The sequence below is a fragment of the Salmo salar genome, chromosome 13 (genome assembly GCF_965601325.2).
Source record: "Salmo salar chromosome 13, fSalSal1, whole genome shotgun sequence".
Taxonomy (NCBI): Eukaryota; Metazoa; Chordata; class Actinopteri; order Salmoniformes; family Salmonidae; genus Salmo; species Salmo salar.
The window spans coordinates 21167786-21191333 of NC_138303.1; the positions used below are offsets into that span (position 1 = coordinate 21167786).

At 41.9% G+C, this 23548-nt stretch overlaps 1 protein-coding gene across 1 annotated transcript in view; it reads left to right on the forward strand.

The window, feature by feature from the left end:
- The window catches only part of samd10b (sterile alpha motif domain containing 10b), a 143902-nt gene that overhangs the window by 99279 nt on the left and 21075 nt on the right, over positions 1 to 23548 (forward strand). The window contains exon 3 of the mRNA XM_045693020.2: positions 16044 to 16212. Coding sequence (XP_045548976.1) covers positions 16044 to 16212 — 169 coding nt within the window. The remainder of the gene's footprint in view (positions 1 to 16043; positions 16213 to 23548) is intronic.

The window sequence follows — 23548 nt, forward strand, 5'->3', positions numbered from 1 at the left end:
TAAAGCCTATTTATTTTTGTTACAAGCCGTGTTTCGTTAAAGCCTATTTATTTTTGTTACAAGCCGTGTTTCGTTAAAGCCTGTGTAAAGTTCATTTATTTCAATGTACCGGTAGGCACCTGCGGCTTATAGACATGTGCGGTTTAAGTTCAAAATACATTTAAAAAAATTAATTCAGTGGGTGCGGCTTATATTCAGGTGCGCTTAATAGTCCGGAAATTACGGTATCTTTTTGTTTTCTAATGATTTGATTGGGTCTAATTGTGTAGCTGTCCCAGGGTTCTGTGGTGTGTGTTTGTGTTTGTGAACAGAGCCCCAGGACCAGCTTGCTGAGGGGACTCTTCTCCAGGTTAATTCCTCTGTAGGTGATGGCTTTGTTATGGAAGGTTTGGGAATCACTTCCTTTTAGGTGGTTGTAGAATTTCACGGCTCTTTTCTGGATTTTGATCATTAGTGGGTATCGGCCTAATTCTGCTCTGCATGCATTATTTGGTGGTTTACGTTGTACACAGAGGACATTTTTGCAGAATTTGGCATGCAGAGTCTCAATTTGGTGTTTGTCCCATTTAGTGAATTCTTGGTTGGTGAGCGGACCCCAGACCTCACAACCATGAAGGGCAATGGGTTCTATAACTGATTCAAGTATTTTTAGCCAGATCCTGATTGGTATGTTGAATGTTATGTTCCTTTTGATGGCATTTTGGTTGGATAGGTTTCAGGTCATGAAGGCTGTTCAAGTCCAGGGTGGAGTGGTGGGCCAGGTAGACATCAGGTTTTGAGGCACAGTCTCTCGAAATTCTTGCATTCACCCGCTGTATGGTGGCAGGGTGAAAGTATTTTTGTGGTAGCAGGGTGGAGATAACCACTTGTGCGTTGGGGAAAGTGGAAGAAGCTTTATCAATCACTCCCTTGAGTGCTGTGGCCACCCTTACCTGCTGGGCCCTCAGGTCATTTGTGCCCATGTGAACCACTCCACCCTGGACTTGAACAGTCTTTACGACCAGGTCCACATCTACAAGGCAGCAATCCCAACTTTGCCAGGGCCCTGAAGGATGTTTCCATCAACCATAGCCCCAGCACCTCACACAGGAGCAACAGAGCAACGTACACCCCACCCAGACCAGCGAGACACCCTCCCAGACCCACTCTCTGACTGTCTCACTCTCTGACTGTCTCACTCTCTGACTGTCTCACTCCCTGACTGTCTCTCTCACTGACTGTCTCATTCTCTGACTGTCTTACTCTCTGACCGTCTTGCTCTCTGACTGTCTCACTCTCTGACTGTCTCATTTTCTGACCGTCTTGCTCTCTGACTGTCTCACTCTCTGACTGTATCACACTCTGACTGTCTCGCTCACTGACTGCCTCACTCACTGACTGTCTCGCTCTCTGACTGTCTCGCTCTCTGACTGTCTCACTCTCTGACTGTCTCACTCTCTGACTGTCTCACTCTCTGACTGTCTCACTCTATGACTGTCTTGCTCACTGGCTGTCTCGCTCTCTGACTGTCTCGCTCTCTGACTGTCTCGCTCTATGACTGTCTCGCTCTCTGACTGTCTCGCTCACTGACTGTCTCGCTCACTGACTGTCTCCCTATCTGATTGTCTCTTTCGCTGACTGTCTTGCTCTCTGACTGTCTTGTTCTCTGACTGTCTCATTCTCTGACTGTCTCATTCTCTGACTGTTTCTCTCACAGACTGTCTCGCTTTCTGACCGTTTTGCTCTCTGACCGTCTCATTCTCCCACTGTCTCGCTCTCTGACTGTCTCGCTCACTGACTGTCTCCCTATCTGACTGTGTCCGTATCTGATTGTCTCACTCTCTGACCATCTTGCTCTCTGACTGTCTCACTCTCTGACCATCTTCTTCTCTGACTGTCTCGCTCTCTGACTGTCTCACTCTCTGACCATCTTGCTCTCTGACTGTCTCACTCTCTGACTATCTCAATCTGACTTTCTTTCTCTCTGGCTATCTCAGTCTGATCATCTTGTTCTCTGACTAGCTCAGTCTGATCATCTTGTTCTCTGACTATCTCAGTCTGATCATCTTGTTCTCTGACTGTCTCAGTCTGACCTTCTTGCGCTCTGACTATCTCAGTCTGACCTTCTTGCTCTCTGGCTATCTCAGTCTGATCTTCTTGCTCTCTGGCTATCTCAGTCTGATCTTCTTGCGCTCTGACTATCTCAGTCTGACCTTCTTGCTCTCTGGCTATCTCAGTCTGATCTTCTTGCGCTCTGACTATCTCAGTCTGACCTTCTTGCTCTCTGACTTTCTCACTTTCTGACCATCTCACTCTCTGACTGTCTCCCTATCTGATTATCTCGCTCTCTGACCCTCTCACTCTCTGACTGTCTTGCACTCTGACTGTCTGATTCTCTGACTGTCTGATTCTCTGACTATCTCCGTCTCTGCCTTTCCATTGACACAAGACACAGTAGTGATATCCTTGTTGTAATTAGCTAACCAATTCTGTCAGTCAGAGTGGCTAATCTACAAGACTAAATACAGCCTTACTATTGACTCTTTGTCCAGTACGAAACCTCCTCTCCCTGAAGGGAGAGAAAGAGACAAGAAAGCTTTTCACACACACACCCTCCAGTTAGATCATCCAAAAGAGCAAGCATTTTCACACCTTTCCTAACTGGATCTCAATTAAGGGTGAGCGGTGCGGTGACGAGATGTGGGCTATTAAAATGGCTTCAGCGCGTTATTGAGCAGGGAGTGAATTATGTGTGTGATTACAGGAATGGCCATAGTGCTACAGTACACACTACTAGAGCATACAGATGGAAAGTGTGTGTGTGATTACAGGAATGGCCATAGTGCTACAGTACACACTACTAGAGCATACAGATGGAAAGTGTGTGTGAGCACTGTATACTCGAGCACACAGATTAAGTTATTTTCAATTAAGGCTTACATACCAGAATGCACTTCAACCTTGTTCACGTTGACAATTTGAAGTGACTCATATCAATTTTTTTTGCATATCTGATTCAAATCTGTTCTTTTTCCAGCAGTCTGAACAGCCAAAAAGCACATGGAATCAGATATTTCAAAGCCAAATTTCAAACCACCTTTCCGAGAGCGTGTGGACTAACTGTTCTGTGTTGAGCAGTTAACAAAGAAAGAGGTCCTTCTATATGCTTCATTTAGAGCTTTTTTATGCAAACTTTAGTTGTGATACAAACGTTAGGTTATATGTCTAGATTTTTTATACATTCTAAGACTGCATGATGCGGCTCTAGTGATGATTTGAAAAAAGTTGCATGAAAGGCATGAGCTCTGGTCTGTAACTTGAGCAGGCTGCACACACTTCATCTCTCATTGACAATTTGACAAGCTTCTGATAATATTCTCACCCATCAGACTATTCTTAATTTAATCTGGTCTTCACGTACTGCATAGCCTATGGATGGAATCATTTTGTATTTAGCATGGCCCACAAACAAAACATCATCCGTAGCCTGCAATTGACTAGCGAATGGAGGTTACTTGTGGTTACGTTTTTAATATGCAAGCATAGGCAGTGCGTCCACAAGGCTAGGGGAAGCTTTTCCTAAGGTAAATTGAATTAAATTGTCAAAATTATATAGACTAATTAGCCTACTCCTGTCTATACAGAAATACAGTGCATTCGGAAAGTATTCAGACCCCTTGACTTTTTCCACTATTTGGATTAAATAAAAATAATTCCTCACCAATCTACACACAATACCCCATAATGACAAAGCAAAAACAGATTTTTTTGAATTTTTTGTCAAATTTATAAAAAATTCAAAAAACTGAAATACACCTTTGGCAGCAATTACAGCCTTCAGTCTTCTTGATGCTACAAACTTGGCACATCTGTATTTGGGGAGTTTCTCCCATTGTTCTCTGTAGATCCTCTCAAACGCTGTTAAGTTGGATGGGGAGTGTTGCCCCAGTCTGAGGTCCTGAGCGTTCTGGTCTGGAGCAGGTTTTCAATGAAGGATCTCTCTGTACTTTTCTCTTTTCATCTTTCCCTCAATCCTGACTTGTCTCCCAATCCCTGCAGCTGAAAAACATCCCCCACAGCATGATTCTGCCACCACTATTTTTCACCGGTGCCAGGTTTCCTCCAGGTGGGACGCTTGGCATTCAAGCCATAGAGTTCAATCTTGGTTTCATCAGAACCAGTGGAGGCTGGTGACTTGAAACATTGAGGAGGATGCAAGACCCATGGTATCAGCGGCGAATGTGTGGAGACGACAAAGTGTGTTAAAAAATTATTCGGGAATGAGAGGGCTACTTACAGTGTTGGGAAGGGATCACAGCAGTGATTGAATGAGGCATGAGTTATGGTGTTCAGAGGCTTGACTTCGGTGCAGGACAGGATTTGACTGGGAAGACAAAACACAATAACACAACACACTACACAGTTAGACAAAATAACTAAGAATGTGTTAGTTCAAGCAAGGAGTAAAATTATTGATGTGTAATAATGTGATTGTGTTTGTGTATGTGATTGACTCTACATACAGTAATGAGAGAACATTTATAGGGGTACTCACAGTGCTTGGAGAGGAAACATTTAATGTGGCAGTGGATGAGAGGGCAGATGAGAAGTGGCTTCAGTTCATGTCAGGAGAGAGAGTTGACAATGGTAGTGGAGTGGAGTGGTTATCACCTCTTAATCAGGGGACTTAGCTGTAAATACAAATAGTAGATCCATCCCAAACAGACTGCGCATCTTGCCCCCTTGACACATCAAAGTAGCCTAAGAAACGTTCCTGAATGAAGCCCTGATCATCCAAATACCTGTAGGCTACAAATGAGCTGCTCTTACTGTAGTTGTATACAGCTGATCAGACTGAAAAATGGTCTCGTTTTTATCACATACAACATGTCAGATCTTTAATGTTTAGGTGTAGCCTGGGCTGCTGCAACATTTATGTCATTCGTTTTTGCATGTGTCTGTCCGGAGTGATTATGTGTTATCATCTTTGCTAAATAAATACGGGAGGAACTTTCCCTCTAGTCGTTTAACTTTCCCTGTTCTTGTGTCCTCTAAAAGCCAGTTCTTTCAGTCCCAAAAACCCAGTGGTGTTGATAAGCCGCTTGAGAACATCCCTGTTTCTTCTTACTTTCTCTTTGTGTTGCTCAGTTTGAATATGCAGACCTTCGTGATGATCGATGCGGCTTTTTACCAGAAGATTAAATATGATGTGGGCATTTATATGCTCCCTGCTGTTGTTTTGCCATTTAGCTGAACGCTAGATGTTCTTCAGGCCACTGTACTCTCCTTTCGCAGCAAAGGATCAGACTTTCCAAAAATCAGGCAACACCAGCAATACAGGCGGCTTGGTGAAAGGCTCCCTGTTAACCTCTATGGGCTAGGTGGGACGCAAGCGTCCCACCCGTGGTGCACTCCATCAACAGCAGGTGCATTTCAAGAGCGGCAAATTTGAATCCAAATAAATGTCAAAATTCAAATTTTTCAAACATACAACTATTTTACACCCTTTGAAAGATAAACATCTCCTTAACCTGTTGGGTCTAGGGGGCAGCATTTGCACGTCTGGATAAAAAAAATGTACCCGATTTAATCTGGTTACTAATCCTACCCAGTAACTAGAATATGCATATACTTATTATATATGGATAGAAAACACTCTAAAGTTTCCAAAACTGTTTGAATGGTGTCTGTGAGTATAACAGAACTCATTTGGCAGGCAAAACCCTGAGACATTTTCTGACAGGAAGTGGATACCTGATGTGTTGTATTGACTTTAAACCTATCCCATTGAAAAACACAGGGGTTTAGGAATATTTTGGCACTTCCTATTGCTTCCACTAGATGTCACCAGCCTTTACAAAGTGTTTTGAGTCTTCTGGAGGGAGATCTGACCGAACAAGAGCCATGGAACGGTGATGTCCCATTAGACACCTGGCGCGCTAGTTCATGTTGGGTACCCTCGTTCCAATACGTTATAAAAGAGTATGCATTCGTCCACCTTGAATATTATTCATGTTCTGGTTAAAAAAGGCCCTAATGATTTATGCTATACAACGTTTGACATGTTTGAACGAACGGAAATATATTTTTTCCCCTCGTTCATGACGAGAAGTCCGGCTGGCTTACATCATGTGCTAACGAGACGGAGATTTTTGGACATAAATGATGAGCTTTTTTGAACAAAACTACATTCGTTATGGACCTGTGATACCTGGAAGTGACATCTGATGAAGAGAATCAAAGGTAATGGATTATTTACATAGTATTTTCGATTTTAGATCTCCCCAACATGACGTCTAGTCTGTATCGCAACGCGTATTTTTCTGGGCGCAGTGCTCAGATTATTGCAAAGTGTGATTTCCCAGTAAGGTTATTTTTAAATCTGGCAAGTTGATTGCGTTCAAGAGATGTAAATCTATAATTCTTTAAATGACAATATAATATTTTACCAATGTTTTCTAATTTTAATTATTTAATTTCTGACGCTGACTTGACTGCCGGTTATTGGAGGGAAACGATTTCCTCAACATCAATGCCATAGTAAAACGCTGTTTTTGTATATAAATATGAACTTGATAGAACTAAAAATGCATGCATTGTCTAACATAATGTCCTAGGAGTGTCATCTGATGGAGATTGTAAAAGGTTAGTGCATCATTTTAGCTGGTTTTATGGTTTTGGTGACCCTGTCTTTGACTTGACAAAACATTACACACAACTCTTGTAAATGTACTGTCCTAACATACTCTAAATTTATGCTTTCGCCGTAAAACCTTTTTGAAATCGTAAAACGTGGTTAGATTAAGGAGATGTTTATCTTTCAAATGGTGTAACATAGTTGTATTTTTGAAAAATTTGAATTTTGACATTTATTTGGATTCAAATTTGCCACTCTTGAAATGCACCTGCTGTTGATGGAGTGCACCACGGGTGGCACGCTAGCGTCCCACCTAGCCCCAAGAGGTTAATCTAACCACGTTTTCCGATTTCAAAAAGGTTTTACGGCGAAAGCATAAATTTAGAGTATGTTAGGACAGTACATTTACAAGAGTTGTGTGTAATGTTGTGCCAATTCAAAGACAGGCGTCACCAAAACCATAAAATCAGCTAAAATTATGCACTAACCTTTTACAATCTCCAACAGATGACACTCCTAGGACATTATGTTAGACAATGCATGCATTTTTAGTTCTATCAAGTTCATATTTATATCCAAAAACAGCGTTTTACTGTGGCGTTGATGTTCAGGAAATCGTTTCCCTCCAATAACCGGCATTCAAGTCAGCACCACAAATTAAATAATTAAAATTAGAAAACATTGGTAAAATATTATATTGTCATTTAAAGAATTATAGATTTACATCTCTTGAACGCAATCAACTTGCCAGATTTAAAAATAACCTTACTGGGAAATCACACTTTGCAATAATCTGAGCACTGCGCCCAGAAAAATACGCGTTGCGATACAGACTAGCCGCCATGTTGGGGAGATCTAAAATCGAAAATACTATGTAAATAATCCATTACCTTTGATTCTCTTCATCAGATGTCACTTCCAGGTATCACAGGTCCATAACGAATGTAGTTTTGTTCAAAAAAGCTCATCATTTATGTCCAAAAATCTCCGTCTTGTTAGCACATGATCTAAGCCCGCCGGACTTCACTTCATGAACGAGGGGAAAAAATATATTTACGTTCGTTCAAACATGTCAAACGTTGTATAGCATAAATCATTAGGGCCTTTTTTAACCAGAACATGAATAAAATTCAAGGCGGACGAATGCAAAATCTTTTAAAACGTATTGGAACGAGGGTACCCAGCATGACCTAGCGCGCCAGGTGTCTAATGGGCCATCATCGTTCCATGGCTCTTGTTCGGTCAGATCTCCCTCCAGAAGACTCAAAACACTTTGTAAAGGCTGGTGACATCTAGTGGAAGCAATAGGAAGTGCCAAAATATTCCTCAGCCCCTGTGTTTTTCAATGGCATAGGTTTAAAGGTAATACAACACATCAGGTATCCACTTCCTGTCAGAATCTGTCTCAGGGTTTTGCCTGCCAAATGAGTTCTGTTATACTCACAGACACCATTCAAACAGTTTTAGAAACTTTAGGGTGTTTTCTATCCATATATAATAAGTATATGCATATTCTAGTTACTGGGTAGGATTAGTAACCAGATTAAATCGGGTACATTTTTTTATCCAGCCGTGCAAATACTGCCCCCTAGCCCTAACAGGTTAACCAGCTCTACTTTTGATTTCATCTGGAGAGAGAGGGGAGAAAGAGGTCAAAGCATAGGGTAGGGCAATGTGAGCAGGACCAGCGGTGTAGTTTGACTTAACAAACGAGGATCGGATGTCGTCGACCTTCTTTTCAAAATGGTTGACGAAGTCATCCGCAGAGAGGGAGGAGGGGGGGGGGGGGGAGGATTCAGGAGGGAGGAGAAGGTGGCAAAGAGCTTCCTAGGGTTAGAGGCAGATGCTTGGAAGTTAGAGTGGTAGAAAGTGGCTTTAGCAGCAGAAACAGAGGAGGAAAATGTAGAGAGGAGGGAGTGAAAAGATGCCAGGTCCGCAGGGAGGCTAGTTTTCCTCCATTTCCGCTCGGCTGCCCGGAGCCCTGTTCTGTGAGCTCGCAATGAGTCGTCAAGCCACGGAGCAGGAGGGGAGGACCGAGCCGGCCGGGAGGATAGGGGACATAGAGAGTCAAAGGATGCAGAAAGGGAGTAGAGGAGGGTTGAGGAGACAGAATCAGGAGATTGGTTGGAGAAGGATTTACATCTCTATTGGTGAGCATTTCTGCTTTGACAAGATAATCCATCCACCTGACAGGTGTGGCATATCAAGAAGCTGATTATACAGCATGATCATTACACAGGTGCGCATTGTGCTGGAGACAATAAAAGGTCACTCTAAAATGTGCAGTTTTGTCACAACACAATACCACAGATGTCTCAAGTTTTGAGGGAGCATGCAATTGTTATGCTGACTGCAGGAATGTCCACCAGAGCTGTTGTCAGATAATTTAATGTTAATTATTCTATCATAAGCCGCCTCAAACGTCGTTTAAGAGAATTTGGCAGTACGTCCAACCGGCCTCACAACCGCAGACCACGTGTAACCACGCCAGCCCAGGACCTCCACATCCGGCTTCTTCACCTGCGGTATCATCTGAGACTCAGACAGCTGATGAAACTGGGGAGTATTTCTGCCTGTAATAAAGCCCTTTTGTGGGGAAAACCTCATTCTGATTGGCTGGGCCTGGCTCCCCAGTGGGTGGGCCTATGCCCTCCCAGGCCCACCCATGGCTGTGTCATGTGAAATTCATAGATTAGGGCCTAATTTATTTATTTCAATTGACTGATTTCTTTATATGAATTGTAACTCAGTAAAATTGTTGAAATTGTTGCATGATGTGTTTATACTTTTGTTCAGTATAAGTTGTGGATTGTTTTAAATCGTATTGCCTAAAGTCGTAGGGAAAGGCAGGTTATTGTTGAGTTGCGACTGTCTGGTTAAAGTAGAGAGGCCAAGCCAGGCATATTGCAATATTTCAAAATACAATCGCAGTTTGGAAAGCAAATGGTTATTGCTGTAAAGAGAAGACAATGAAAAGACGAATCTGTCTTTTAGTTATCAAAATCCTTGATTTAATTGGGCGAACAACAGTATAGCCTGTCTTATTGGCACCGGCGGAGAGCATCAGCAGTATCCCCATGCACTGCCCATAGTCACTATTTATCATTGTTGGGTCAGTGCTACTTAAAAGTCATTTGTTTTACAAAAATGTCATTTCTATTCATCTGTTTGTCAGTGTCAGCAGAGTAAGCTACCCAGTAATTTGTCATATTAACCTCTTGGGGCTAGGTGGGACGCTAGCGTGCCACCCGTGGTGCACTCCATCAACAGCAGGTGCATTTCAAGAGCGGCAAATTTGAATCCAAATAAATGTCAAAATTCAAATTTTTCAAAAATACAACTATGTTACACCATTTGAAAGATAAACATCTCCTTAATCTAACCACGTTTTACGATTTCAAAAAGGTTTTACGGCGAAAGCATAAATTTAGAGTATGTTAGGACAGTACATTTACAAGAGTTGTGTGTAATGTTTTGTCAAGTCAAAGACAGGGTCACCAAAACCATAAAACCAGCTAAAATGATACACTAACCTTTTACAATCTCCATCAGATGACACTCCTAGGACATTATGTTAGACAATGCATGCATTTTTAGTTCTATCAAGTTGATATTTATATCCAAAAACAGCGTTTTACTATGGCATTGATGTTGAGGAAATCGTTTCCCTCCAATAACCGGCAGTCAAGTCAGCGTCACAAATTAAATAATTAAAATTAGAAAACATTGGTAAAATATTATATTGTCATTTAAAGAATTATAGATTTACATCTTTTGAACGCAATCAACTTGCCAGATTTAAAAATAACCTTACTGGGAAATCACACTTTGCAATAATCTGAGCACTGTGCCCAGAAAAATACGCGTTGCGATACAGACTAGACGTCATGTTGGGGAGATCTAAAATCGAAAATACTATGTAAATAATCCATTACCTTTGATTCTCTTCATCAGATGTCACTTCCAGGTATCACAGGTCCATAACGAATGTAGTTTTGTTCAAAAAAGCTCATCATTTATGTCCAAAAATCTCCGTCTCGTTAGCACATGATGTAAGCCAGCCGGACTTCTCGTCATGAACGAGGGGAAAAAATATATTTCCGTTCGTTCAAACATGTCAAACGTTGTATAGCATAAATCATTAGGGCCTTTTTTAACCAGAACATGAATAATATTCAAGGTGGACGAATGCATACTCTTTTATAACGTATTGGAACGAGGGTACCCAACATGAAGTAGCGCGCCAGGTGTCTAATGGGACATCACCGTTCCATGGCTCTTGTTCGGTCAGATCTCCCTCCAGAAGACTCAAAACACTTTGTAAAGGCTGGTGACATCTAGTGGAAGCAATAGGAAGTGCCAAAATATTCCTAAACCCCTGTGTTTTTCAATGGGATAGGTTTAAAGTCAATACAACACATCAGGTATCCACTTCCTGTCAGAAAATGTCTCAGGGTTTTGCCTGCCAAATGAGTTCTGTTATACTCACAGACACCATTCAAACAGTTTTGGAAACTTTAGAGTGTTTTCTATCCATATATAATAAGTATATGCATATTCTAGTTACTGGGTAGGATTAGTAACCAGATTAAATCGGGTACATTTTTTTTATCCAGACGTGCAAATGCTGCCCCCTAGACCCAACAGGTTAAGAAAGATTCTGCTATTATCTCCAGTCATATAAGGTGTAGGAGAATTGCATGAGATGTGTTTATAATAGGACAGATAATTCCCATGCAAAGAAAGAAGAAACATATGTGATATATCTTAGGCCTACTCTACACTATGCGCGTTCAGCCATGCACTGAGCGGTATTTTTTTGCGAACAGTGATTGAGTTATATTATTAGCCTAAATTATGACTATCCAAACTACCCATGACGTTACAAATAGTAGGCTATGTTACATAGGTCTGCAAATGTGATGATGCATGGAATGCTTTATTATAAAGTGAAAATAAGCTTCGCCAAACTTCAAACTCACGCGCCGCATATGTATGCCAGGTTATAAAGCGGATTAATGTGCTTCATTTTAAGAATTTAGCAATAAATATAGCAGCACGAGAAAGCTGGGATCCTCTTTTGAAAAGTGACCAGTCAAAACTCTGTTTCACATGTGATTGTGCAATGACTGGAAATCGGTCCTTTGGTCTGATTAGTCCAAATTTGAGATTTTTGGTTCCAACCACTGTGTCTTTGTGAGACGCAGAGTAGGTGAATGGATCATCTCTGCATGTGTGGTTCCCACCGTGAAGCATGGAGGAGGAGGTGTGATGGTGTGGGGGTGCTTTGCTGGCAACACTGTCTGTGATTTATTTCGAATTCAAGGCACACTTAACCAGCATGGCTACCACAGCATTCTGCAGCGATACACCATCCCATCTGATTTTACTTAGTGAGAGTATCATTTGTTTTTCAACAGGAAAATGTCCCAACACACCTCCAGGCTGTGTAAGAGCTATTTGACCAAGAAGGAGAGTGATAGAGTGCTGCAACAGGTGACCTGGACCGCAGAGTGAAGGAAAAGCAGCCAGCAAGTGCTCAGCATATGTGGGAACTCCTTCAAGACTATTGGAAAAGCATTCCAGGTGAAGAGGCGACTCCGGGATGCTGGCCTTCTAGTCAGAGTTGCAAAGAAAAAGCCATATCTCAGACTGGCCAATATAAAGAAAAGATTAAGATGGGCAAAAGAACACAGACACTGGGCAGAGGAACTCTGCCTAGAAGGCCAGCATCCCAGAGTCGCCTCTTCACTGTTGACGTTGAGACTGGTGTTTTGCGGGTACTAATTAATGAAGCTGCTAGTTGAGGACTTGGGAGGCATCTGTTTCTCAAGCTAGACACTCTAATGTACTTGTCCTCTTGCTCAGTCGTGCACCGGGGCCTCCCACTCCTCTTTCTTTTCTGGTTAGAGCCAGTTTGCGCTGTTCTGTGAAGGGAGTAGTACACAGCGTTGTACGAGATATTCAGTTTCTTGGCAATTTCTCGCATGGAATAGCCTTAATTTCTCCAAACAATAAAATAGCCTTATGAGTTTCAGAAGAAAGTTCCTTGTTTCTGGCCATTTTGAGCCTGTAATCGAACCCACAAATGCTGATGTTCCAGATACTCAACTAGTCTAAAGATGGCCAGTTTTATTGCTTCTTTAATCAGCACAACAATTTTCAGCTGTGCTAACATAATTGCAAAAGGGTTTTCTAATGCCTTTTAAAATGATAAACTTGGATTAGCTAACACAACGTGCTATTGGAACACAGGAGTGGTGGTTGCTGATAATGGGCCTCTGTATGCCTATGTAGATATTCCATAAAGAATCAACCGTTGCCAGCTATAATAGTCATTTACAACATTAACAATGTCTACACTGTATTTCTGATCAATTTGATGTTATTTTAATGGACCAAAAATTTGCTTTTCTTTCAAAACAAGGACATTTCTATTGGACCCCAACATTTTGAACGGTAGTGTATGTGTGTGAAATTAGTTTTGATATAGCATGGACCATTATTATTTAGGGGAAAAAAATACCTGTCATCTATGCACTTAAATAGTGAATGAAGGACGCTATCACACGGTTCATTTTCATGCCAGCTAGGTGGCTATACTCCTGTTGTAAAGCGAAGCAATGTGCTTAATATTAGGAAAGTTGAGAACTAAATAAAGTAGGCCTAGCCTATAGAAAGCTGATGTAATCCTCCTCTTTTTAATAGAGGCCATCAAACTCTGTTTTCTTACACAATTGCATAGCCTATAGAAATGTTGCGCAACATGAGCTCATGGACTCTCATGAAGTGTTTGATTTGATTTTTAATTGCGGTTGCATTGTTGTTAGAGTGATTAGAGGGACAATAGATCGATGAATATCAGGCCATTAGCAACTGGCAGTTAGCAAGTTTGGTAGGATACTAATGACCATCAGCAGCATCAGAGCACAGTTTTGGGGAAGCCTAGTTACCATGACAAAACAGTCACGTGGAATTTGACTATGGTCATGACTCATGACCGCCTATATGGTGGTGACAGGTCGGGACTCGTGACCGCCGGTGTGGCGGTAATATGGTTACCGTAACAGTCCCACTGTCACCTTAGTTGCTACATAACTTCTGAGTGAAAGGCAGCAGGAGCACCACCACCAATCAACCTACACCACTGTGCACACACCCCTCGTTACTATGGCAATTAGTGTAGCCATGTCAGCAAATGACTGCTGTCTGAACACACAAGTCCAATTTGGTCACTTATAACTTGCTGTTTGGACAGTCAGTTTTCCAAAACAGATTTTAAAAACAAAACTGATTTGAGAATGAAGGCCTGCAGCATGAACAAGGCTTTTGAGAAGTCCTGATAGAGTCTCAGCTAGTGATTAGTAGGGTTTGTTTGTCTATGCATGCTCATGCTTGTGTGTGTGTGTGTGTGTGTGTGTGTGTGTGTGTGTGTGTGTGTGTGTGTGTGTGGTGTGTGTGTGTGTGTGTGTGTGTGTGTGTGTGTGTGTGTGTGTCAGTGAATGTGTCAGTATCAAATTGAGTCATGGTGGAGAGCCTATTTAAACCCTGTTTATGTGACAGATTTCAGGGAAATTAAGGCCAATTGCCTTGCTTCAAGCATTGGGCCAATCACAGGCTGGATTAATAGGTGGCATGTATAGATGTAATCCATGAATCCATCAGAGAGACACTGGCTCTAGTCTAACCTTATTAATGGTCAATGACCTTATGAATGGACATATTAAACTTTGTAATTATGCCAGCTGAATAAAGGAAGCACAAGTTAGAGAATGCAAGATTGGGGGCAGAGATGGTGCCTGGGACCTCAGCCATTTTGTGTGTGTGTGTGTGTGTGTGTGTGTGTGTGTGTGTGTGTGTGTGTGTGTGTGTGTGTGTGTGTGTGTGTGTGTGTGTGTGTGTGTGTGTGTGTGTGTGTGTGTGTGTGTGTGTGTGTGTGTGTGTGTGTGTGTGTGTGTGTGTGTGTGTGCGTGTGTGTGTGTGTGTGGACTTCTGGTCCCCACAAGGATAGTTCTTACAAGAATAGTAAAACAAGGTAAAATGTATTTCTGTGACGTAGTGAGGTTGGACCAAGGTGCAGAGGAGAGACCAGACGAGGAATCAGAGTGGTTAGGATAAACATAATACTTTACTAAGAAACGGTAGCAGCAGGATCACAGTACACTTGAAAAAACAACAAACACTAAGTCTCGAAAACTCAGTCAGGAAACGACCACACACAGTAAAAAATTCAAGCTTCTGCAAAGTGAACCAGAAAACACACCTGAGGGTCATAATTGTCTCTAGGATGACCTTCTGGTGACAGGTGGAACCTTGACAATTGTAGGTTCAGGGGTTAGAATTAGGGTTAGGGGTAAGGGGTTAGGTTTAGGGTTAGATACATTGTCGTCACCAGGAAAAATGTTCACACACAATCACTCAGTCACCACAAATAATGTTCACACACGATCACTCAGTCACCACAAATAATGTTCACACACGATCACTCAGTCACCATAAATAATGTTCACACACGATCACTCAGTCACCATAAATAATGTTCACTCAGTCACCACAAATAATGTTCACACACGATCACTCAGTCACCATAAATAATGTTCACTCAGTCACCACAAATAATGTTCACACACGATCACTCAGTCACCATAAATAATGTTCACTCAGTCACCACAAATAATGTTCACACACGATCACTCAGTCACCACAAATAATGTTCACACACGATCACTCAGTCACCATAAAGAATGTTCACTCAGTCACCACAAATAATGTTCACACACGATCACTCAGTAACCATAAATAATGTTCACACACGATCACTCAGTCACCACAAATAATGTTCACACACGATCACTCAGTCACCATAAATAATGTTCACACACGATCACTCAGTCACCATAAATAATGTTCACACACGATCACTCAGTCACCACAAATAATGTTCACACACGATCACTCAGTCACCATAAATAATGTTCACACACGATCACTCAGTCACCATAAATAATGTTCACACACGATCACTCAGTCACCACAAATAATGTTCACACACGATCACTCAGTCACCACAAATAATTTTCACACACGATCACTCAGTCACCATAAATAATGTTCACACACGATCACTCAGTCACCACAAATAATGTTCACACACGATCACACAGTCACCATAAATAATATTCACACAGGATCACTCAGTCACCACAAATAATGTTCACACACGATCACTCAGTCACCACACAAAGAGTGCACTGACACAACAAAATAAAAAATCATGACTTCTGTCTCCTTGATGCTTGCTTCCATGTTTCACACACACACACACACACACACACACACACACACACACACACACACACACACACACACACACACACACACACACACACACACACACACACCGTAAGCCAAACTCTGTGTGTTTCAGCTGCGTCCAGGCGAAGCTTTCACTGTGTACCACACCAGCCCTACTCTGTCCAGTCTGTCCAAACCAGTGGTCCTGTGGACCCAACAGGACGTCTGCAAGTGGCTGAAGAAACACTGTCCCCACAACTACCTGACCTACGTAGAAGCCTTCTCCCACCATGCAATCACAGGTAATGTGTAGAAACCTTCTCCCACCCCACAATCACAGGTAATGTGTAGAAACCTTCTCCCACCCCACTATCACAGGTAATGTGTAGAAACCTTCTCCCACCCCACTATCACAGGTAATCTGTAGAAACCTTCTCCCACCCCACTATCACAGGTAATGTGTAGAAACCTTCTCCCACCATGCAATCACAGGTAATGTGTAGAAACCTTCTCCAACCCCACTATCACAGGTAATGTGTAGAAACCTTCTCCAACCCCGCAATCACAGGTAATGTGTAGAAACCTTCTCCCACCCCACTATCACAGGTAATGTGTAGAAACCTTCTCCCACCCCACTATCACAGGTAATCTGTAGAAACCTTCTCCCACCCCACTATCACAGGTAATGTGTAGAAACCTTCTCCAACCCCACTATCACAGGTAATGTGTAGAAATCTTCTCCCACCCCGCAATCACAGGTAATGTGTAGAAACCTTCTCCAACCCCACTATCACAGGTAATGTGTAGAAACCTTCTCCAACCCCACTATCACAGGTAATGTGTAGAAATCTTCTCCCACCCCGCAATCACATATAATGTGTAGAAACCTTCTCCAACCCCACTATCACAGGTAATGTGTAGAAACCTTCTCCAACCCCACTATCACAGGTAATGTGTAGAAACCTTCTCCCACCCCACTATCACAGGTAATGTGTAGAAACCTTCTCCAACCCCACTATCACAGGTAATGTGTAGAAACCTTCTCCCACCCCACTATCACAGGTAATGTGTAGAAACCTTCTCCCACCCCGCAATCACAGGTAATGTGTAGAAACCTTCTCCAACCCCACTATCACAGGTAATGTGTAGAAACCTTCTCCAACCCCACTATCACAGGTCATTTGTAGAAACCTTCTCCAACCCCACTATCACAGGTAATGTGTAGAAATCTTCTCCCACCCCGCAATCACAGGTAATGTGTAGAAACCTTCTCCAACCCCACTATCACAGGTAATGTGTAGAAACCTTCTCCAACCCCACTATCACAGGTAATGTGTAGAAACCTTCTCCCACCCCACTATCACAGGTAATGTGTAGAAACCTTCTCCCACCCCACTATCACAGGTAATGTGTAGAAACCTTCTCCCACCCCGCAATCACAGGTAATGTGTAGAAACCTTCTCCAACCCCGGAATCACAGGTAATGTGTAGAAACCTTCTCCCATGCCGCAATCACAGGTAATGTGTAGAAACCTTCTCCAACCCCGGAATCACAGGTAATGTGTAGAAACCTTCTCCAACCCCACTATCACAGGTCATTTGTAGAAACCTTCTCCAACCCCACTATCACAGGTAATGTGTAGAAATCTTCTCCAACCCCACTATCACAGGTAATGTGTAGAAACCTTCTCCAACCCCACTATCACAGGTAATGTGTAGAAACCTTCTCCCACCCCACTATCACAGGTAATGTGTGGAAACCTTCTCCCACCCCACTATCACAGGTAATGTGTAGAAACCTTCTCCCACCCCGCAATCACAGGTAATGTGTAGAAACCTTCTCCAACCCCGGAATCACAGGTAATGTGTAGAAACCTTCTCCCATGCCGCAATCACAGGTAATGTGTAGAAACCTTCTCCAACCCCGGAATCACAGGTAATGTGTAGAAACCTTCTCCCACTCCGCAATCACAGGTAATGTGTAGAAACCTTCTCCCACTCCGCAATCACAGGTAATGTGTAGAAACCTTCTCCAACCCCGGAATCACAGGTAGCTGTAGCTTACCTTGGTCTGCTCCACTCTCACAGAAGGTAGTGAAGCAACTCCTGGCTGTCCTGCTGTTGATAGCCCTTAAAGCATGGAGGATCCCTGGAAAGAGAGAGAGAAAGAGAGAGCTACAGAGAGAGTGAACACAGCTCAGTCAGAAAACTCACTAAGAAAATATACACTTCCTTCAGAAAGTATTCATACCCCCTTGACTTATTCCACATGTTGTATTATAGCCTGAATTCAAAATGGATGAAATATTTTTTTTCTCATCCATCTACACATAATACCCCATAATGACAAAATGAAAACATGTATTTGAAAATTTTGCACATTTATTGAAAACGAACTACAGAAATATCTAATTTACATAAGTATTCACACCCCTGAGCCAATACTTTGTAGAAGCAGCTTTAGCAGCGATTACAGCTATGAGGCTTTCTGGGTACGTCTCTAAGACCTTTCCACACCTGGATTGTGCAACATTTGCCCATTATTCTTTTCAAAATTCTTCAAGCTCTGTAAAATTGGTTGTTGATCATTGCTAGACAACCATTTTCAGGTTTTGCCATAGATTTGCAAGTAGATTTAAGTTAAAACAGTAACTCTGCCACTCAGGAACATTCACTGTCTTCTTGGTAGGCAACTCCAGTGTAGAGTTGGCCTTGTAGGTTATTGTCCTGCTGAAAGGTGAATTCATCTCCCAGTGTCTGGTGGAAAGCAGACTGAACCAGGTTTTCCTCTAGGATTTTGCCTGTGCTTAGCTCCATTCCATTTCTTTTTTATCCTGAAAAACTCCCCAATCCTTAACGTTTACAAGCATACCCAAAACATGATGTAGCTAACACTTTGCTTGAAAATTGAGGAGTGGCACTCAGTAATGTATTGGATTGGATTTTCCCTAAACATAACACTTTGTATTCAGGACAAACAGTTAATTGCTTTGCCACATTTATTGTAGTATTACTTTAGTGCCTTGTTGCAAACATTATGCATGTTTTGAAATATTTGTATTCTGTACAGGCTTCCTTCTTTTCACTCTGTCATTTAGATTAGTATTGTGGAGTAACTACAATGTTGTTGATCCATCCTCAGTTTTCTCCTATCAGAGCCATTAAACTCTGGAACTGTTTTAAAGTCACCATTGGCCTCATGGTGAAATCTCTGACCGGTTTCCTTCCTCTCACCGAGTTAGGAAGGACGCCTGTCTCTTTGTAGTGACTGGGTAAAGTGATACACCATCGAATGTGTATTTAATAACTTCTTTATGCTCAAAGAAATATTCAATGTCTGCTTTTTTTTCACCCATCTACCAAAAGGTGCCCTTCTTTGCAAGGCATTGGAAAGCCTCCCTGGTCTTTTCGGTTGACTCTGTGTTTGAAACTGCTCAACTGAGGGACCTTACAGATAATTGTATGTGTGGGGTACAGAGATGAGGTAGTTATACAAAAATTATGTTAAACACTATTATTGCACACAGAGTGAGTCCATGCAACTTATTATGTGACTTGTTAAGCACATTTTTACTCCCAAACCTATTTAGGCTTTCCATAACAAAGGGGTTGAATACTTATTGACTCAAGACAGGTTTTCATTTTTTATTAATTTGTAAACATTTCTAAAAACAATTCCACCATGACATTATGGGGTATTGTGTGTAGGCCAGTGACAACAATCCCAAAATGTAATCCATTTTAAATTCAGGCTGTAACACAAAAACATTGGAAAAAGTCAAGGGGTGTGAATACTTTCTGAAGGCACTATACAGACAGGCATTATAGTAGCCCCAGGAGCTAACGCCTTCAGATCTCAAGCAAGTTTATTCATCACCCAAGCCTAGTTTTGCAAGCTTATTCTCTACACTCCGCTACTCTCCACCGCCCAGAGAACTGAAGCTCCTGTACCCAGAGAGTTGGGACCAATTCACACAGGTCTCTGAAAAGGCTTAGCCTGAGAAACCAAATCTCACACAAGTTGTATTTTTAGTTTCTTTGCTGGTTCCACAGCTTCGCTTTTTCAGCTGCGGGACTTAAGAAACGGTTTACACCTAAATCTCTCACAAGGAGATTTGAAGACCATTCATGCAGCGAAAGCTAAGAAAGGAACGCTGTGTTTTTGTGAAAGAAAAGGAAAGCTGTTGAAGCGGACGTAGTTTACGGTGATCTGGATTCTCGCACACATGCGTTAGACACATTGCTAACAACAGACATCCACACACTCATGCCACACACACACACACACACACACACACACACACATGCACACGCGCACACACACACAGTAAGTACTGTATATGAGCTCTCAGTTCTCTTAGCCTTGAGTCAGACAGTACAGAACAGGTCCCTTCCAGAGCCACTCACGGAGAACAGATTGCTTTTCTAAACTGCAGGGTCAGCCATCACTCACTAAGTCACTCTGCACCTTGATACACATACACAGTGTTTGCCTGCCTCAAGTTACAGATAACCCAGCAACAGCAGATCATATCTATTTTATTTATGAATCATATTTATATGTTATATTACAGACACTAGCATATGCATGAACACACACATTCACAAACACGCACACACACAAACGCACACGCGCACACACACACACACACACACACACACACACACACACACACACACACACACACACACACACCACACCAACACACAACACACACAAGTGCAGTCAGTTTGTCTCATTATGTGTATAAAATGTGGAAGCAACAGGCAGCACCAGTGACCTGTTAAATAGAGAATAATCTAGCCATAGAATTACATATAGAACCTGATTGTTATAAAGATGTGTTTGATGCTATTCATTAGGCTACTCCCATTACCTAATGCTAGCAAATCCCCATGTGATTCAAGTGAAGGTATTTTCCCTCAGTTTACAATTGCAGTGGTTAGTGGTGAGTGCTTTGTGTTTGTTGCTGCTTGACGGAGCTCCACTCGTGTACATCGGTGTTCTATACGAGGTGCACCCGCAGACATGTGCATGTATGTAGGTCTACGTCCACAGTTGCTGGAAAAGCGCACACCCCTTTTCCTGCAGTTTTCATTTTTTATTGAATGTATTATTTTGGTTATTGAGATTTCTGCTATTACATGTACACGTTGAGTTAGAAAGGCCTGTGTGAATGTGAGGATGGTTATTAGTCTTTGGTATATATTTTAGCCCAATACAAACTCTGTGTCAGGTAAAATAGTTTTCAACCAGTTACTTCGTTTTTTGCAACCATGAGGCAATGGTTTAGGCAATGGCAATGGTTTAGGCAATGGCAATGGTTTAGGCAATGGTTTAGGCAATGGTTTAGGCATAGCAATAAGCGACATAAACAGACACTTTTTTACCACAGATTTTCTTATTTTTTTGGTAATTCAGTCGGGGTCTCAATTTACTGTTGAGAGATAGAATAGTAGAATACACAAGGTGTAAGTTCAAAATGTGGTTGTGCATCAGCAGTTTTCCTCTTGTTCTTTCAGTCACTGACAATCACTCAAAAAGCCCATGCCTGCAATTTATTTTAGATAGCTGGCTAAATGAACTTACCTAGCAACCTAAACCTTGTAGTAATCCTGACTAAATTACCGACCAGGCACTAAGGGCATGTGTCAATGAGGGGGATCATAGCTTTCACCTGGATTCACCTGGTCAGTCTGTCATGAAAAGTGTAGGTATCTTTAATGTTTTGTACACTCTGTGTAAATAACCACTGCTACCTGCACTATCCTTCTTTCTTAATAAGGATCGGTGTCCCGCTAGCGGGACAACTTCCGGTCAAACTGGAGGGCGCGTAATTCAAATAAATTCGAATAGTTATTATAGAGGTTAAACATTTAGGTACATATAAGTGTCTTATATTGGCTGAAAGCTTAAATTGTTGTTAATCTATCTGCACTGTCCGATTTACAGTAGCCATTACAGCGAAAACATGCCATGCGATTGTTTGAGAACAGCGCCCCACATCAAAATACGTTCAAAATACGTTTCATACGTTCACATATAAAGAGTAAATACTCACTTACTTTTTGAAAATCTTCCTCTGGATTTGTCATCCAAAGGGTCCCAGAACTAACATGTGGTGTCGTTTTGTTAGATAAAATCATTTTTTATATCCCAAAAAGTCAGTTTAGTTGGCGCCATCGATTTGAGTAATCCACTCGTTCAACTTGCAGAGAAAGGAATCTGAAAATCTACCCTTAAACTTTGTTTCAACAAGCCAAAATACATTTCTATTTACTCCTCAGATACCCTAAAATGTAATCAAACTATAATATTTCTTACGGAAAGAAGTATGTTCAATTGGAAACCGATTTAATTAGGTGCGTCCTGTCTTCATGGGGTGCGCAAACATGAATTTCCAAGACTGTGTCCCTGTACTAAAACTGATATTTCTTATTTGTTTTCGAAGTTACAAGCCTGAAACCTTGAACATAGATTGCATCCAGGGAGCTAATTCCAATATGACTTTTTACTTGCCTTTCTAAGAGGATGGTCTCTCTCAACAACAAAAACAATTGGTTGGTTTTTCTTTGGATTTTCTCCTACCATATCTATTGTGTTATATTCTCCTACATTATTTTAACATTTCTAGAAACTTCAAAGTGATTTCTTTCCAATGGTGCCAATTATATGCATATCCTGGCTTCAGGGCCTGAGCAACGGGCAGTTTACTTTGGGCACGTCATTCAGGCGGAAATTGAGAAAAAAGGGACCTAGCCCTAAGAAGTTTTAAGCTACACCCTGGACCAGAGATGTGTTAGCTCTTGAGAACCCAATGCCATACAGCCATAGGGTTCTCAGTTTAACAACTGACCACAGCGGGACTCTGTCTAACCGTGTCTAACCATGTCTAACGACTACGTGCAATATAGTTTTGGAAGCCTCAGAAACTCTACTTTAATTTCACTCCAAAATAATTTTTCAAATACAAAAGATTCACTTACTGTGTGCTGTTTTAACATGAAGTGTCGTTATTGTGGTGGCCATGACAGAAATGTCTCCCTTTTGCCCTCAGAACTTGTTTATCACCAATTAACGATTGAACGAAACGGTTTCCACAGAAACAGTAGAAGGATCTATTTTATTTTCCCCTTCTCCATTCTCTCTTTATTCTCTTCTTCTCTTTGAGGCTGCTAGCTGCTATCTCTATCTGCAGGCCATTATTAGGCTCTGTATTAAGTCTGTCGGAGGGGAATTGGATTGGAGCTTTCTTCATCTGCTTTGTCTTGTTTGTACACAAAGGAACCAAGGGCAGCTTTTCTAGGACACCATGTTTCTGGGGGCAGGAAAGAGAGACACACTCGCCGAGGTGGGATGGAGGGAGAGGGCTGGACAGAGAGGGTGTGTGTGTGCGTGTGTGTGTGCTGGGTTTTTGAGGTGTGTCCACGTCCAGAGGCGGAAATGAGAATGGATGGATTGATTAGGAGAGCTAACAGTATGAGTAATGTGTCTAATTAACATGTAGACCTAGGCTGCTACAGCTTTGATGGATTCCTTCACTCTCCTCTCCATTGAAGGACAAGCCCATCCCATGTGTATGTGTGTGTCTGTAATAAAGTAGACATGCATGTGTCATCTCTGAGTGTGTGTGTGTG